Source organism: Cetorhinus maximus, chromosome 21 (genome assembly GCF_964194155.1).
Source record: "Cetorhinus maximus chromosome 21, sCetMax3.hap1.1, whole genome shotgun sequence".
Lineage (NCBI taxonomy): Eukaryota > Metazoa > Chordata > Chondrichthyes > Lamniformes > Cetorhinidae > Cetorhinus > Cetorhinus maximus.
This window is the reverse complement of record NC_135899.1, coordinates 41044880-41064145: the sequence shown is the minus strand read 5'-3', so window position 1 is coordinate 41064145 and position 19266 is coordinate 41044880. Positions and strand designations below refer to the sequence as shown.

Sequence of the window (19266 nt, the reverse complement as noted above, 5' to 3'; positions counted from 1 at the left end):
TATAAGCCTACCGACTCCCACAGCCACCTCGACTACAGCTCCTCACACCCCGCTTCCTGTAAGGACTCCATCCCATTCTCTCAGTTCCTTCGCCTCTGTTGCATCTGTTCTGATGATGCCACTTTCAAAAACAGTTCCTCTGACATGTCCTCCTTCTTCCTTAACCGAGGTTTTCCACCCACGGTGGTTGACAGCGCCCTCAACCGTGTCCGGCCCATCTCCCGCGCATCCGCCCTCACGCCTTCTCCTCCCTCCCAGAAACATGATAGGGTCCCCCTTGTCCTCACTTATCACCCCACCAGCCTCCGCATTCAAAGGATCATCCTCCGCCATTTCCGCCAACTCCAGCATGATGCCACCACCAAACACATCTTCCCTTCACCCCCCCCCCCCGGCGGCATTCCGTAGGGATCGTTCCCTCCGTGACACCCTGGTCCACTCCTCCATCACCCCCTACTCCTCAACCCCCTCCCATGGCACCTTCCCATGCGACCGCAGAAGATGCAACACCTGCCCCTTCACTTCCTCTCTCCTCACCATCCAAGGGCCCAAACACTCCTTTCAAGTGAAGCAGCATTTCACTTGCACTTCCCTCAACCTAGTCTACTGCATTTGTTGCTCCCAATGCGGTTTCCTCTACATTGGAGAGACCAAACGCAGACTGGGTGACCGCTTTGCAGAACACGTTCGGTCTGTCCGCAAGCATGACCCAGACCTCCCTGTCGCTTGCCATTTCAACACTCCACCCTGCTCTCATGCCCACATGTCTGTCCTTGGCTTGCTGCATTGCTACAGTGAAGCTCAATGTAAACTGGAGTTACAGCACCTCATCTTCCAACTAGGCACTTTACAGCCTTCCGGACTGAATATTGAGTTCAACAATTTTAGAACTTAAACTCTCTCCTCCATCCCCACCTCCTTTCCGTTTCTTCCCCCTCCTTTTTGTTTTATCCAATAATTTATATAGATTTTTCTTTTCCCACCTATTTCCATTATTTTTAAATGTATTTCCACCCATTGTTTATCTCCACCTTTTAGCACTTTTAGTATTCCCCCACCCCCACTAGGGCTATCTGTACCTTGCTCGTCCTGCTTTCCATTTTTAATTAGCACATTCCTTTAGATAATATCACCACCTTCAACACCTCTTTGACCTTTTGTCTGTGACTTCTTTTGGTTATCTCCACCTATCACTGGCTGCTTGTCCCAACAACACTTCCCCCACCCCTTAAACCAGCTTATATTTCACCCCTTTCCTACTTTAACTTAGTTCTGTTGAAGGGTCATGAGGACTCGAAACGTCAACTGTGCCCTCCTCCGCCGATGCTGCCAGACCTGCTGAGTTTTTCCAGGTATTTCTGTTTCTGTTTTTGTTTTGGATTTCCAGCATCCGCAGTTTTTTGCTTTTATCACAATCAAAGGTATCTTTGTACTATTGAGAGATAAGACAATTCAATCCACAAAAAACGTCTCTTAGCCCTTGGAAGCCATCTTGACGTTCAGTCATTTTAAAATATAGCTTTTTTAAAAAATATGGTTCTTAAAGATTCACAATATTGTTATGCTACCACTGATGTGACATATCTCCCTCCTACAGAGAAAAAAATTCTATTACATTTTTCATGTAATTTTTCTCTTGCAAAGCAAAATATAAGATACATACACACACACTCATTCATTCTGAATTTTGCTATACAGTTATCTGATATTGCTGAAATTTTCTCTGTTGTATTCCTTTTCTCTTAAAATTCCTCAGTTACATTTTATCTGGTGAGAATTTATTAATATTGCCATACAAAATTTCAAAAAATGGTGATTTTACTAGACATAGGCAGTTCAGTGTATTTAGCATTTAAGATCTAAATTTCATGTGGGCTTATAAGGCAGGGTTGGATTTCACCAGGTTGTGCTCTATGTGAAGGTTTTTAGTATGTAAGTTGTTCTGACTCTTTGGCTATGAGAGCCGCAACGTTCTTAACCCTTTCTTAGCTGATTGCACAATCCATGATCCTGTTAATTTAGGTTCTAGTCCACTGATGTTTCATATTTCTGAGGTAATTGTGTGGGGTTTATTTTTTAGACCCCTGTGAGGTGTTGGGGTTCTCCCCTTGCATCCTATTTTCAGTGGTCTTGAAATTTGAACCACTGGCTTTGGGAGGATTTAAGTTTTTAACCTGATCCTTTGAGGGACCTGTGCTTAATTCTGTGTCTGCTGCACTTAAACTTTCATTGTGGCTATCACAAATGCAGCTTAACTTCAGGTTTATGACTTCCCCATTTATGTTACCTTAGGGATGGATTAGTCCACAATCTGTCCCATGACTTTTGGGACACTACTGCTCACAGGTGGTTGGCCAGCTTCTGCTGCACTGCTCTTTAATTGTTTGAAAATCTCCCTCGCTGCTTGTCTGCTGGTTTGGGAATTTCCTCTGTCCATATTTAAATCCATTAAGAAGATTTCTTCTAGCCACGCTTGGGGCTCATTCCCTTCAACCTATGTGGCTCCCATTTTAGCATTTTTGCTTTCCCTTGGCCCTGTCTTGGCCATCTTGAATTTAACAGGCTGTACTCTGGCCTTTTCTTGCACAGCAAGCTCTAACCTGGCCCCCTTTAATTCTGTTGGCTTTTCTTTAGGCTCTTAAACCCTTACAAGCTCTATCAACTCCTCCAAGATCTAGTCATTTCCTAACAAAAGGTTCATTCCTTGCATGGACAAGTTTGGGATCACACCCACCAGTATTAGCCCTGTAGCTGGCTTGCTCTGCAAGTACACTTTCACTAAAGCACCTCTGTGCACTGTCCAGTCAGTCATTTGACCAGCACACTGGTATTTACTCAACTCTTGGGCAGAACCTCACCAGTTTTTGCCACCAGCAGAGCCTGCAAATAACCACTATGTTGGAGAATGCTGATTTCCTTTTCCAGATCTTTTGAACTATGAACCAGTACCGCAGCAAGGAGCGAGAGCAGTGGAGCTTCAAAAGGCTTTATGTCTAATAGTTTTCCCAACACCTTTTCCCTGTAGAAGACTTAGAAAATTTCCCAAAGATACTTGAACATCAAAGTGAAGACAGACACAAAAATACCTGTTCAACGCCTCCACCATTTCCTTGTTTTCCATTATCAATTTCACAGACTCACTCTCTAGAGGAACAACATTCACTTTAATTACTCTTTTTCTATTTAAATCCTAGTGTGACTACCGTTAAGGGACCCATACACTACTCCCACAAGTGATCTCTTCCCTTTCCTATCTCTTATCCCTACCCAAACTGATTCTACATCTTGCTCTTTTAAGCTAAGGTCATTCCTTACTACTGTATTAATGTCATCCTTAACTAAGAGAACTATCCCGCCACTCTTTCGTAGCTTCCTGTCATTCCAAAATATCAAATACCCTTCAGTATTCAGGTCCCAACTTTGGTCACTTCTCAACCAGTCTCTGTAATGGCTATCATCAGTCTCTAGTCTTTGGTCACTGTAATGGCTATCAGGTCATACATCCCAATGGTAGAGCTCCCACTTTCCCCAGCACTGGTGCCAGTCCCCCATGAACCAAAGTCTTTGAGTCACAGATTCATCTCTCTAATCTTATTTACCCTGCGCCAATTCACTCGTGGCTCAGGTAATAATCTAGTGATTATTACCTTTGAGGTTAAGCTTTTTAACTTAGCTCCTAGCTACTCATTCTCACTAAGCAGAACCTCTTTCCTAGTTCCATCTATGTCCTTGGTACCAACGTGGACCACGGCAACTGGATTCTCCCCATTCCCGCTGCATGTTCCTCTCCAAGCCTGGTACCAGGCAGGCAACACACCCTTTTGGACTTTTACTTTCAGCTGCAGAGAACTGTGTCTATCCCTCTGATTATACTGTCCCTTACTACATCCCTATTGACTCCCCCCACTTGGATGGCTTCCTGTACCACGGTGCCACGGTCAGTTTGCTCATCCACCCTGCAGCCCCCACTCTCATCCAAACAAGCTGAGAGAACCTCACACCTATTGGGCAATTGCAAAGGCTGAGGCTCCTGCACTTCTGCCTTCTTTATCTCCTTACCTGCCTCACTTGCAGTCCCATCCTCCTGTCCCTGACCTTTGACCAAATCAGAAGACAATAGCCTAAGGGGTGTGACTGCCTCCTGGAAGAAAGTGTCCAATTTCAAAAAGGCAGCTCATCATCACCTTCCCAAGGACATTTGGGTCATAAATGCTGGCCTAGCCAGTGATGTCTGGAAGACAATAACGGATAACAAACATTTTTTATATTTCAGAAGCTTGCCAGAAGAAAGGTGTAGGAGTGGTGCCTTCCATGCAGAGAATATTAATTGAGCGGGTAGAAAAGCAAAACGATCTTTTCAAAGATGCAGCAGCCTCTGTGATGGAGAAATTCAATGAAATGAAGGTGTCTTTCAGATTAATACTATTTTCTAGATGGAAGTTCTGAAATACAGACTGTGTTCCATATCTGGTAATGTACACATACTGAAATACACACTGTGTTCCATATCCAGTAACGTACACATGCTGAAATACACACTGTGTTCCATATCGAGTAATGTACACATGCTGAAATACACACTGTGTTCCATATCGAGTAATGTACACATGCTGAAATACACACTGTGTTCCATATCGAGTAATGTACACATACTGAAATACAGACTGTGTTCCATATCCGGTAACGTACACATGCTGAAATACACACTGTGTTCCATATCGAGTAATGTACACATACTGAAATACAGACTGTGTTCCATATCCGGTAACGTACACATGCTGAAATACAGACTGTGTTCCATATCGAGTAATGTACACATGCTGAAATACACACTGTGTTCCATATCGAGTAATGTACACATGCTGAAATACAGACTGTGTTCCATATCCGGTAACGTACACATGCTGAAATACACACTGTGTTCCATATCGAGTAATGTACACATACTGAAATACAGACTGTGTTCCATATCCGGTAATGTACACATGCTGAAATACACACTGTGTTCCATATCGAGTAATGTACACATACTGAAATACACACTGTGTTCCATATCCGGTAATGTACACATGCTGAAATACAGACTGTGTTCCATATCGAGTAATGTACACATGCTGAAATACACACTGTGTTCCATATCGAGTAATGTACACATGCTGAAATACACACTGTGTTCCATATCGAGTAATGTACACATGCTGAAATACAGACTGTGTTCCATATCCGGTAACGTACACATGCTGAAATACACACTGTGTTCCATATCCGGTAACGTACACATGCTGAAATACACACTGTGTTCCATATCGAGTAATGTACAAATGCTGAAATACACACTGTGTTCCATATCGAGTAATGTACACATGCTGAAATACACACTGTGTTCCATATCGAGTAATGTACACATGCTGAAATACACACTGTGTTCCATATCGAGTAATGTACACATGCTGAAATACAGACTGTGTTCCATATCCGGTAACGTACACATGCTGAAATACACACTGTGTTCCATATCGAGTAATGTACACATACTGAAATACAGACTGTGTTCCATATCCGGTAACGTACACATGCTGAAATACACACTGTGTTCCATATCCGGTAATGTACACATACTGAAATACACACTGTGTTCCATATCCGGTAATGTACACATGCTGAAATACACACTGTGTTCCATATCCGGTAACGTACACATGCTGAAATACACACTGTGTTCCATATCGAGTAATGTACACATACTGAAATACACACTGTGTTCCATATCCGGTAATGTACACATGCTGAAATACACACTGTGTTCCATATCGAGTAATGTACACATACTGAAATACAGACTGTGTTCCATATCCGGTAATGTACACATGCTGAAATACACACTGTGTTCCATATCGAGTAATTACACATACTGAAATAAACACTGGCCGAAATCTTCTGTGCCTGCTGGCGTCTGGCATGTTTGGCGGTGTGAGCGGACAGTATGGCGAGAAAGCCAGAAATTGCTTTCACGACGTTGTGAAACCAGTTTGCAATCGTCTGCTCTGCCCGTCAATGGTGGGCCTAGTTTCCCACTGTTGGATGTCAGGAACCTTATTGTAATGTATCTGCAAATTATTATAAGCCCAGATCACCAGAATCATCCCCCCATGCTGGATCACCTGAGCACATTGGCATGATTGTTTCACAACAGCAGATATAAGGCATGCACCTGGCAGATTGCACTTCAAGGGGAAATCAAAGGTGAGTGCACACTAACGTTTTGCTGCGCTCACCAGGGTCGCCTGTTGAACTTCAACGTTTCAGGCAAGGGCACAGGCAAGCCACTTTTTCCCAGCTGGCTGACAGTGCACTGCTGGGGGCTGCCTTGCAGTTCAGGCAACTTGGGGGATGCAAGGGCTGCACTGTGTTTGAAGCGACTTGGAGGGTGGGGCAAGGCCTGCTCTGCGGTTGAAGGTAGTGCACAAGCACATGCGGGGTGACGGGGAGGGAAGCGGCCATGCATTAGGGAAACCTTGTATAAAGTGATCATTCCTCTGCAATTGAGACAGTTCAGACGCAACCACATTGATATGATTGGAGTCGGGCCTCTGGCTTCTCTGCCCACTCAAGCAACATAGAGGCATGAAAGTGCCAGAAAATGCTCCTGAACCTTTCACCCTTCGGGCACAGACTGCAAACTGAGTGGACTGCAGAACAATTGTACGACTGAGCACTTTGTACAATCTCCTCACTAAAGCTGGCCATGGAGCAGTCACTGCTGGAGGTGCTCACAGCCCCTTGCAATATCATCACCCTGGTTTGGACCAGTCTCCCCCATGGTTCAAGCTAACAGTGCAGCCTTGCAGTGTGGGTTAGGAGAATGCCTGTGTCTGAGCTGAGAGCACAGCAGGCAGTCCAGAGGGCAAAGCTGCCGCCAATCGGTCAGGTGGATTGGGGTGGAAGTGGGTGGGTTTTCGGGTAGCCATGCAGTGCACTAAACTCTGGCCATCCAAGTGGTGGCCAACATTCTCCGGGATGCGTTCAGGGGCCTTCAGACTTAACCAAGAGAGGTTCATAGTACACCCAGGTCAACCCATGTGTCTCTCTCTTTCATCCTGCAGGAGGAGTATACCAGGATCATGGAGCCTGGTGAACTAGCTGTATGCCTCATGGAGTACAGAGAGAGGAGATGAAGGAGAAGAGAGTGGCGGAGGCGCCTGGCTGCGTAGAGGGAGGAGTAGCACTCTCTGGAAGAAGGGGCGGATGGGGCTCCCGCACATGCCATTGAAGAGCCACAGTGAGCCATTGCTGTTCGGAACCTAGCTAGACCCAGGGTCTTTAGACACCGCCTTTCATTCCTGCAGATGACCGAGAACCAGTGTTGCTGAAGACTGTGAATGTCTAGGGAACTGGTCGCTCACATCTGCCACTTATTGCAGGATTTAGCGCCACGGGGACATGGAGGGCATCCACTGCCAATGGCTGTGTAAGTGACTGTGGCCCTCAATTTTTATGACAGTGGCTCCTTTCAGGGCTCTACAGGTGACCTCTGTGGGGTCTCTCAAGCCTCAGCCCACAACTGCATCCATGAGGTCACGGATGTCATCTTTGCAAAGGCACAAACTTTGTGCATTTTGCCCGGGACCTGGAAAGCCAGGATGGAAAAGCGCTGGGATTTGCCCAGATCTCAGATTTCCCACAGGTGCAGGGTGCGATCAACTGCACTCATATGGTGCTCAGATCTCCGTCACAACAAGCAGCCAATTATGTCAACCGCAAGGGCTTGCACTCGCTGAATGTGCAGCTGGTGCGCGATCACCACAAATGCATCCTTCAAGTGTGTGCCCAGTTCCCAGGGAGTGTCCACAATTCCTACATCCTCAGTTGGCCTCAGAGCCCTGATGTCTTCCAGGGTTCACAGAAGCTGCAGGGTTGGTTCCTACGTTCCAAGGCCACGGCTGATGACACCCGTGCAGCAGCCTCAAACTGCAGCAGAGCGACGCTATATTGAGGCTCAGGCTGCAACTCGCAACTTGGTGGAGCAGACCATCGGGATGCTGAAAATGAGGTTCCGGTGCCTGGACCGGTCTGATGGAACCCTGCAATATAGTCCACAGAGAATGTCACATATTGTCGTCGCCTGCTGCACCCTTTACAACCTGGTGCTACAACAGGGAGAGGAGCTGGCTGAGGAGGAGATGTCAGAAGGACTTGGTTGGGATGAGGGTGAGGAGGTCCTCGAAGGCGATGATGATGGTAATGAGGCCCTCGCATTGGCCAGATGAGGCATGTGCGCTCGGGAGGCCACTATAGCTGCTGATTTGTGGAGGATGATGATGACATGCAGTGAGGAGACACCATAGATCCTCACATTGCGTCTGTGAACGTTTGACTCCAGTCTGGCTGATGGCAGCGCACATACCCACTGTGATAAGGCTCCTGTCATGGAGATGCATGAGAGGCCCTAATAGTCACTAGATTCCAGGAGGATGATGATGACATGCAGTGAGGACACTCCACAGATCTTCACATAGCCTCTGTGAATGTCTGACCCCTGTCTGGCCGAGGGCAGCTCGCTTGCACTCTGTGATCAGGGTCATATCATAGAGACGCAGTCATGAAACTTTAAATGCACCTGATCCTTTGTCAGCCTTCAGCACCTGAGCCCCTCAGGAGCACAGCATCACCTGCCGCAGATGTTGACAAGATGGGGCCAGCCCCATCTCAAAGCACACGGAGAGAATGACGGAACTCGGTGACTCCTGCCCACAACATTCTGGCAGCAATGAGAAGCACCATCGAGGTGCAGGCATCAGTAATGTGTCCAGGGAGTGTGAGGCTGGATCATCACTTTGGTCTGAAGGCTGCTCAGAGCACAGGGAAGAGGCTCTGGACTGAGACACCTGCCTTTATCTTGTGCAGAAAGGTTTCACACCTGAGTGACACGAACACTGCTCATCAGAACAAGGAGCCATAGGCAGGGAGACATCCTTGGGAGTTTATTTACAATAGTGAACAGCATGTACAAGTGATTAACACCCGTGCCCAGGCTGTGTAACTACATCCTGTTAACTTTCCTAACCCTGCTGTTGCGTCTTGGTGCTCCCCGGACATCCGCAGCAGAGGTGGAGGCAGCCTGCTGACTGTGTCGCCCTGTCTGTGATAACCTAGACATGCGTCCTCTGGAGGGCTGAGATCTGGAGGGCCCCGGCCTGCTTTCCGGGTCCTGCTGTGTGACAGGGTCACCCTCCTCGGCCTGTGGAACTGGAGCTGCTGAGGTCACAGGAAGAGGGGAGTCGGATGGGCCCAGAGTGTACACCTGCGGATCCTCCTTCCTATGGGTGCCCGAGGGCCCCTGGATGACTCCGTGAGCAGAAGGGGTAGCTGGAGTGAGATCAAGCTGCGCCACACCCCTCTCGCATACACACTGTTGGAGGCCAAATATGGCATCAGTGATGGAGTTCAACCCGTGCAGCAGTGCAGGAGCGACATCCTGGACCAAGGTCTCCATGATGGCCGCCATCCTGCCTATGTTGACCTCGGTGCATTGGCTATCACCTCAACCTGAAGACGGACGGACTCCTCTAACGTGCCTTGCAATCTGAGGAGTGCAGCGGACATCCCTTCCTGATGTTCCCGAGCTTGACTTTGCAGCTCCAGCAACTGTGACATGACCGAGTTCAGAGGCCCATCACCTAACTCAGACTCAGCAAATTTCTGGCTCCAACAGTCCAGTCCTCCGAGTGCCGGACATCTGGGAATTCCCTGCCGCCGCCTGCTGTAGATCAATCTTATGTGCTCACCATATTGTGATCCTGAGGCTACTCTAAAGTTTGGTTCCACCGAGGCGTGTGTCTCTCCGCTGGTGGAGGGTGTGGGTGAGCGCTGTGAAGGGTCTTCAATGAAGGTGCCTTCAGATTCCTCTTCAGAGGTTTCTTCGGGGCTTGATTGGAGGCCGTGAGTCATGGACTGTGTCGGTTGTTTGGCAGATGTGCCTACGAAAGCAAGGAGAGATAATTAGTGCATGACAGTGGCCTGTGAAACAGGACACATCACTCACAGCATGGTTGTCTGATGGATGTTGCACTGCTGGATCCTCACTTGGTAGAGCAGCACCAACTTCACTGTCAGCGCAGGACTGGTCCAGATCATCGCCGGCCAGCTGGATGGCCCTATTTCAAAGTCCGTGAGGACCTTTATTTCAGGCATTCTTCCACCAGTCTGCGGCCTCTCCCTGTTGTTGTGTGCCAGCTTGTCCTGCATGAATAGAGATAGAGAAAGTGTAAGCGGGATGCCTTATGAGAGATAGGACTCTTCTTCAGAGCTAAAGAGAAGTAAAGATGTAATGAAATCTATACTGTTTAAGGCGGTGGGGGGGAGGGTGGGGGGGGTTGTTGGGGTGGGTGTGGAGCAGGTGAAGCTGGATAGAAGGCCAGCGATAGGTGGAGGCAAAGGAGAGATTGCCAGAGATGTCATGGACAAAAGGTCAAAGGGGTGTTAATGATAGTGGTACTGGCTAAAGGAGGTGCTGGTGGTGGCATTAAGCTCAGAAAGCAGAATGTGATAATAGCAGGACAAGGGTAAGCACTCTGGAAAGAACAATATAAACAAGTGGCAGATGGTCCTTGTGGGGGTGGGGTGGGGGGAGGGGACGGCGGTGGGGAAAAAAGATCAAAAATAGGACAAAAGGTGGGGATAAAACAATGAATAAAAATGAAATTAAATAAAAAATAAAAATAAGTGGATAAAAAACAAAAATGAAAAAATTAAAATTAAATTAAAACAAATGAAAATGAATATTGAAAAAAAGGGGTGAGGATTGAGGAGAGAGTTCATGGTCTGAAATTGTTGAACTCAATATTCAGCCCGGAAGGCTGTAAAGTGCCTAGTCGGAAGATGCGGTGCTGTTCCTCCAGTTGGCGTTGAGCTTCACTGGAACAATGCAGCAGGCCAAGGACGGACATGTGGGCAAGAGAGCAGGATGGTGTTCAACCAGGATGGTTGAAATAGCAAGCGACAGGGAGGTCTGGGTCATGCTTGCGGACAGACCGAAGAGGTTCCGCAAAGCAGTCACCCAGTCTGCGTTTGGTCTCTCCAATGTAGAGGAGACCGCATTGGGAGCAGCGAATGCAGTAGACCAAATTGAAGGAGGTGCAAGTGAAGCGCTGCTTCACCTGAAAGGAGTGTTTGGGCCTTTGGATGGTGAGGAGGGAGGAGGTAAAGGGGCAGGTGTTACACCTTCTGCAATTGCATGGGAAGGTGCCGTGGGAATGTAAAAAACTGAAATAGACACTGTGTTCCATATCGAGCAATGTACACACACTAAAATACATGTGTTCCATACACACACTGAAATATACACTTTTATATCAGGTATGAAGCAGATCCTGTGTTGCAGAGTAGAGAACAGAAACCACAGCTCACTATCTTTTTCATTTTAAGGATCATTTGAAGGAGGAAATGGAGAACAGAATGACCATCACCTTGAAGTTGGGTTTCTCCCAGTGGCCCGGATGTAATCCTTTACCAGGTATCTGAATATAGTCTGCTCTTCACGCATATGCTCGTGGCACCTATGTTTAGAAATAATGCTTTTTAAATTTTATTTATTGCAGATTTTGAAAATGACTTGAACCAGATAAATCCCATCTGGAATGAAGTGAAGAAGAATTGATCAGAAGTAAACTAGTTGGCTTGGATCTGTTTTGTTTGTTGAGATTAACGTGTATAACAACTCCCTTCTAGTAATTGTATTGACTAAGGTAAATGATGATGTAAGGCACTATCGTGTGGGATAAATTACTGTTCAAGGGGTTATTTGTAGTTACTTCAGTGATTTTTACCTGGGGATGTGCTAATGTGCTTTTTAAATTACTTTCCTCTTTTTTATTGCTTTAACCTGAGTACGCAGCATAGTGGTTATGTTACTGCACTGTAATCTAGAGGCCTGGACTAATCATTCAGGGATATGAGTTCAAATTCCACCATGGTAGCCGAAGAATTGAATTCAGTTAATTAACTCATCTGAAATAAAAAGATCGTTTCAGTAATGGTGACCATGAAGCTACTGGATTCTCTTAACTACTCAATTAGTTTGCTCATGTCCTTTAGGTGGGGGGAAATCTGCCACCTTTACCCGCTCTGGCCTACATGTGACTCCAGACCCACAGAACTGCCCTTCGAAATGGCTGAGCAAGTCACTCAGTTGTCGAGAAGGTTGGTCACCACCTGTGTGGGCAGTCACAGATTGGAAATAAATGTGGCCTTGCCAGCGACACCCAGCTGGCAAGAGTGAATTTAAAAAGTCCATGAGCCACAACATACAAAATGCCTGTAAAATCTACAGTCATCAAAAGTACGCTGTGTGAATATAATACCTACTTCATTGACCCCCTGACTACTGTAGCTGGCGGAATTTAAATTCAGTCAATAAAACTGGAATATAAAAGCTCGCCTTAATAACGGCAACCATGAACCTGTCATCGATTGTTTTAAAAACTCATCTGGGTCACTAATGTCCTTTAGGGAAGGAAGTCTACCATCCTTACATGGTCTGTGACTTCAGACTTATAGCAATGTGGTTGACTCTTAACTGTGCCCTGAAAAGCAATTAGGGATGGGCAACAAATGCCAGCCTTGCCAGCGACACCAAGATTCAAGAACAAAGAAAAGTATAGCACAGGAACAGGCCCTTCGGCCTTCCAAGCCTGCGCCGATCATATTGCCTGTCAACTAAAACATTTTGCACTTTCGGGGTCGGTATCCCTCTATTCCCATCCTATTCATGTATTTTTCAAGCTACCTCTTAAACACCACTATCGTACCTGCTTCCACCACCTCCTTTGGCAGCGAATTCCAGACACTCACTACCCTCTGCGTAAAAAACTTGCCCCGCACATCTCCTCTATAGTTTTCTCCTCTCACCTTAAATCTATGTCCCCTAGTAATTGACTCTTCCACCCTGGGAAAAAGCTTCTGACTATCTACTCTGTCCATGCCATTCATAATTTTGTAAACTTCTATCAAGTCGCCCCTCAATCTCCGTCGCTCTAGCGAGAACAATCCAAGTTTCTCCAACCTCTCCTCATAGCTAATAACTTCCAGACCAGGCAGCATCCTGGTAAACCTCCTCTGCACCCTCTCCAACGCCTCCATACCCTTCTGGTAATGTGGCAACCAGAATTGCACGCAATATTCCAAGTGTGACCTAACCAAGGTTCTATACAGCTGTAGCATGACTTCCCAGCTTTTATACTCAATGCCCCTGCCGATGAAGGCAAGCATGCCATACGCCTTCCTGACTACCTTATCCACCTGCGTTGCCACTTTCAGTGACCTTTGGACCTGTACACCTAGATCCCTCTGCCCATCGATGCACTTAAGGGTTCTGCCATTTACTGTATAATTCCTGCCTGTATTAGACCTTCCAAAATGCATTACCTCGCATTTGTCCAGATTAAACTCCACCTGCTATTTCTCCGCCCAAGTCTCCAACCAATCTATATCCCGTTGTATCCTTTGACAATCCTCTTCACTATCTGCAACTCCTCCAACCTTAGTGTTGCCTGCATGAAAGAATAAAGAAAAAAACTCACCTTGCATCACCTACTCACCTACTTCTCTCGCACCTGTTGCGACTTTGAAACACCACCCAGGGGCCAGGCTGACAGGAGCTGGATGGCTCCTCCTACTGAGCGATTCTAGGACCAAGGTGGCCATCAGCTCCTGACAGTGAACTACTGCTGGCTGCCTAACTTGGAGGGAGGAAACTCCTGGGCACCCTGGTCTCTCCTTCCACCCTCCTGACCAGTGTCATCTGAGCATGAAGACTAGGGTCTTGCCATGTGCTGTCTTCCTGAGAGATAGAGGGAATCAGAACTTCAGCCGTTGCCATCTCACTGGACTTGCAGACCCACGGATTGGTGGGATGGCTGGCCTCATGGTAATGATCAGATCTGTCCAGCTCTAAGATGGAGCAGTTGCTACAGGCTGGAAACTGCCAACAATGCTGTCCCTAATTTGGTGTCAGAGCTGTGGACTCTGCTTCTACAGGGGTTGAGAGCCTGACCACTGGCTGCCTTTTACTTGTGACATTGTTGCAGCCGGCATTGCAGTTGCCACTTGCTGCCTGCAGGGAAAGTAAGCCTTCTGAGCAAACGGGAAATGGGATTTTTAGGATGGCGGGGTTTCCTTTCCCACCATCCAAAGAGTTGACAACAAATGCATCCTCACTGATACTGGCTGCCCCGCAGCTATTTAACACTCCAACAAGCATTAATTGGAGATGGGATTTCTGTCCCTCACCTGGGAGGAAGTCCCACCTCAGAGAGCTGCTGGCCAATCAGAAGACCCAGCAGTGCCAGAAGCTGCAGTGGACAGGACTGCAACTGCAAGCAGTCCCCAGAGTCGAAGTCCCAGGAGCCCAAGACCAGGTAACTCTGGGGTTCTGGGTGTGGTGGGGGAGGTGAGGCCCAGGAGGGTGGACAGAGGGAGTGGTGGTGTTGGTGTAGAGGCCAGGGTTGGTGGAGGTAGCACCTGCAGGAGCCATACCCTTTGGAGGGGCGTCCAATGTTGAAAGGAGGCTGTTGTTGGAGGTGCCCCCCCACCTTCTAGCCCAAGTGATCAGGGTCACTTTCTGGGCTTTGCTGCACCCCCGAACTGCTCCCTCCAGCCTGAAAATTGAGTGGGAAGCTGCCCTTAGGTGGTAATTAACTGGCAACTTAATTGGGGCAAGGGCGGATGGGCCAACTTAAATGCACAGATTCAACTGTCACAACATGCCTCAGATCCTGGGAGGTTGGCCTCAGACCTGCACATACCAACAATATTCATCAAACATCCCTTTGCTCAGCATGAGCCCATGAGTCCTGGTTCCTATGACTGATATAGTCAATAGCCTCTGGTAGATGAGGACACATTATCACCCAACTCAAAGAGGAAGTGAACCAAAGAAATGGAGCAGAAGTGAGAGTTAGGTGGAAGATACTCCTGCAGGTACTTTTTAAAAGCTACAGCTGCATATATTGATGGTGTAGTTTAGAGGCAGAGGAGCCAATTTGTGGAATGTCATAGCTCATATTGATGTGACAACAGTCAAATGTCACACCCTGCCCAGGAGAGTAATTGTAAATATAGCAAGGGATACCTTTTTTTTAAACCTATATCCCACAGGGAAGGAGAGGCAGTCATTGTCCCAGTAGTTGGCAGGTAAATCACTGATTGGGGAATGAATCAGCATGTTCCATGGGTCTTATGCAGAGAAATACTAAGGGAGGAGAGACATGGGGTAGTCAGCAGGTAAGTAGGCCTGGGGAACGAGGTGAACCATTGAAGAGGAACTTGCTCATCTCGGGTACTTGCAAAATAAGCAGTTTTTGCAGCTAATCTGACTTATTCCCAGAACTGTTGAACAAGGCCAGCAATTATTGTTCATGCTTCATTGTAAACGAAAGTCCAGGTCATTAATAAAATCAATATTAATATACACCAATGACTGTTCGGAATGAAATTGATTAGCATTATCATATCACTTTGGTCTCAGTGTGTTTTATAACAGCCTCTAATTCTGGACTCTCAGGTCAGGATTTAATACCCTACCTGAGCCGAGTTTGGTGGTGGTGAGTCATTTAATCAGGTGGGAAGTTGGCGGGTGAGGATGTGCCTTCCTGCCTCAGCCTCGATTAAGTCCGTGGTGGGAAGGAGGTGGATGTCTTCCTGCCTCCAACTGCAGCTCTTGAGGGCAATTAATGCCCCCACTTAAAGGCCTCATCTTGCCGACGTTAATACCAGTGGGTGAGGGATTTGTCATGCAAGAAGCCCGAACAGCAAACCCTGTTGGGTAGCTTGTAGGCTTCCAGTGGGGTCCCTTGGTCAAAGGCACTCAGTGCCCGATCAAAGGCGCTGGACTCAGGAAGGGTGGAGCTTGCTGAGAGCCACTGCTCTACCATTGTTGCCGAACCTCCTTTCCCACAACCCCCACCCCAAAATCCTCCTCCAAACTCACATTTGGCCTGAGAGCCTTGACGATCATGGACCTTGGATGAGTGCATTACCAGCGGTAGTCACTGCTTCCCCTGTGGTTCTGCTGAGTAAGCAATGCTGCCAGCCTCTGATTGAAGGCAGCTCTTTGGGGGTGGGATTTCAACCTCTAGGGTCCATGATCCCAGGGAAGGCCTGCCACTGCCCAGTTAAGTGCCCAATTGGCCCGATGTGCTGGGCCTTCCCAAAAGTAGGTGACATGATGCTCCTGCCAGTTGAAGAGCTGGGGGCTGGACCCCCATCACCTACATTAAATTCCACCCTTAGTCTCTTACCCTGAATGCATCATGAGTGTGAAAGCAGTTCACAGCTGCACCAACCTCAATACCATATTTGTAGTTTGGGTACGGCATTCAGCATTGAACTGCATGAGGGGATTGAGAGGGATTGGTTTTGGGTGGAAAAATGGAGTAAACAGTTTCCGCCTCATTTTCCTGCCACAAAATGTTACTCCCCCTAATTGTAAACCGAAAACTGCAAAGGAAATTCTCTCAAAGCTCAGGTTTTAGAGACAGTTCTGAGGCTTTTCTGTAATAAGAGTAAGAAATCTGCTCAAATACACAGACAAGTTTATAATAAGCACATCTCATTTTTGTTTATGTTTTTAACATTTTATTTATGCACAGCACAGAGACGAAGACATTTTCAACAATTGCTTGTGAATCATTGGTTGTTTTTTCTTCTTTCATTGGATGTTTCTTTTAGTTAGTTGTTCAGGATTGGCTGTTTTCATGAATCCTCTACATATTCGTAATAATAACACTTAAACTGTGCTCGTCATATTTGATTGGTGAATCCTTTACCTGTGCCATACCAATCGTCTGCTTCCAGCCAATCATATGTGAAGTGTAACTGTTATATAACAGGAAGTGCGTCTAGACTCCTATGTTTTCTAAATCTATAGATGGATAGTAATAGTTTAACTTGTTTGAGAGCAGTTTACCTCATGCACTACAGTATTTCCCACATTCATGATAAGAATTTTTATGACTGGTTGAATGGAAAAGACCTGCAGCAAGTTTGTCAGACAGGGGTTATAGATGGAGGAGGGAGGGCTGGTTCAGTCTGATTATTGCTGGGAACAGTGTTCATTATCTACGTGCTGGCTGGTTGAAGACTCTATGGAACTCTGTTTCTCACAAGGTGCACTGTTCAGGTCCAGTGTATGGGTGTTTGAACTACAACGCATCTTCTTCACATAAATGTCCCTGATGTTGACGCATGGTAGACCTGCAGCCAGCTTTCTCAGCTCTTGGGTTCGAATCACGACATCGATGGCTTGCTCCCGTCGATAATATTTTGAAAAATGGTTAAATATGACAGTAACTGGCAAAGCGACCATCAACAGGCCGAATATGATGCAGGTGCTGCCGATGAGCTTCCCCTGTATGGTGACTGGGTAAGTGTCACCATAACCAACAGTGGTCATGCTAATGGTTGCCCACCACCAGCTAATAGGGATGCTATGAAGTCCAGTTTCTTTCTCATCTTTCTCAGATGAGTAGATGAGGGCTGAGAAGATGGCAATGCCTACAGTCAAGAACACAACCAAGAGTCCTACCTCTTCATAGCTGTGTCTAAAGGTTGCTCCGAGTGACCTCAATCCAATGGAGTGACGAGCCAACTTCAGAACCCGAAAGATGCGCATCAACCGAAGAACCTGTACCACACGGCCAATGTTCACCAACTCTGAGCTATCATCATCTATACGTTCTACTACCAGGGTAATATAGAATGGTAGAAATGATAAAAAGTCTATGATATTCAGTGGATTTTGGAGGAACTTGCAGAGGCATGGGGTGACTATCAGCCTTGCTATATACTCAATGCTGAACCACACAATACAGGTGAATTCAACAATCAGGAAACCAGGGTCTTCAGATCGCCCATGAAATTCAGGCAGACTATGAACACACATAGCCACAATGGAAAGCAACACTATGACCAGTGAGGATATGGTGAAAACCTTGGCTGGAAAGGAATATTCTGGATTCTCTAAAATGAGCCACAACTTTTCCCTCTGTTTACCATACCACATATGTTTAAACCTCTCCATTTGTAGGGGGATGGTGCTGGCATCTTCAGAAGTTAAGCTCAGGTCATCACTCTGCGAGTCAAACTCCCTCTCAACAGCATTCTGTTTGCGTTCATGGTATTTGAACCTGCAGCAGTGGTGGATACAAATCTCTCCGATGCCCCAGTATTCTATTTCTTGGTGGAAGGAGAATACACAAATCCCCTCCATCACATGGAGCTTGCCCGTGGAATAGAAATTCAACACATAATGAAAGAAACTTGGATTTCTGTCAAAGTAATATTCATCAGCATACACATCGTAATCATCACACAACTCAAGGGTGTCCTCTCTTGAGGAACATGCCAGTAACTTTCCCAATCTGGTCTTTGGAAATTTTAACAATGCCCTTTGCTCAACCTTTTGCTTCAGGCCCCCAACATTGATGTTGATCATCTCCAGGTAATGTCTGTCTCTGTGGTAGAACTGTCCATAAACCATGATCACCTCACTGATAAATTGAAGCTAGGGATCCTCATCAGAAGCTGGAGTGAGTTCAGAATTCTGTCTTTGCTAACTTCAGTAAAATGAATTGTTAAAGCGGTTTCTTCCCAGTGTCTTCTGGGAGCAGCTTCCAGTGTCTTCTTACCCAGGAAATTCTGTTAAAGCATCAACAACAATACATTTCAGGAGAAAGACAAGAACAAACTTGCCAATAATGAAATGACATGAAAGAATAAATGGGTGGGTAATACAGAGTGGGGAGGTGATGGCGTAGTGGTATTGTTGCTGGACTAATAATCCAGAGACCTAGTGTAATGCTCTGGGGACCTGGGTTCGAATACTGCCACGGCAGATAATGCCAATAAAAAAAAAAATTTGGATTTAAGATGACCGTTGCCCATGAATGGAAGGAAGTCCATCACCCTTACCTGGTCTGGCCTACATGTGACTCCAGCAATGTGGTTGACTCTTACATGCCCTAGCAAGCCACTCAGTTGTAACCAACCACTACAAAGTCACATAAAAGAAATGGAACCGGATGGACCACCTGGCAATCGCAGTCCTGTCGACCCTGCAAAGTCCTCCTTACTAACATCTGGGGGCTGTCTCACTGGACGAGTCAAGCAACAGCCTGACATAGTCATCCTCACGAATCACACCTTGCAGATGATGTCCCAGGCACTACCTGTCCCACTGGCAGGACAGACCCAGCAGAGGTGGCGACACAG

The 19266-nt window shown here is 46.7% G+C and overlaps 2 protein-coding genes across 3 annotated transcripts in view; one reads left to right on the top strand and one right to left on the bottom strand.

Moving 5' to 3' along the window:
• The window catches only part of LOC144695847 (nuclear GTPase SLIP-GC-like), a 222811-nt gene extending 207345 nt beyond the window's left edge, over nt 1–15466 (top strand). For both annotated transcript variants that reach the window (XM_078566877.1, XM_078566876.1), the window contains 3 exons: nt 4274–4404; nt 11425–11512; nt 11598–15466. In XM_078566877.1, coding sequence (XP_078423003.1) covers nt 4274–4404; nt 11425–11512; nt 11598–11656 — 278 coding nt within the window. In that variant the 3' untranslated portion in view covers nt 11657–15466. The remainder of the gene's footprint in view (nt 1–4273; nt 4405–11424; nt 11513–11597) is intronic.
• Nucleotides 15467–17089: 1623 nt separating this feature from the next.
• On the bottom strand, nt 17090–18535 carry LOC144695176 (delayed-rectifier potassium channel regulatory subunit KCNS3-like). The gene has a single exon (XM_078566062.1). The coding sequence runs from the start codon at nt 18533–18535 to the stop codon at nt 17090–17092; it is 1446 nt and encodes a 481-aa protein (XP_078422188.1).
• Between the last annotated feature and the right edge of the window lie 731 nt (nt 18536–19266).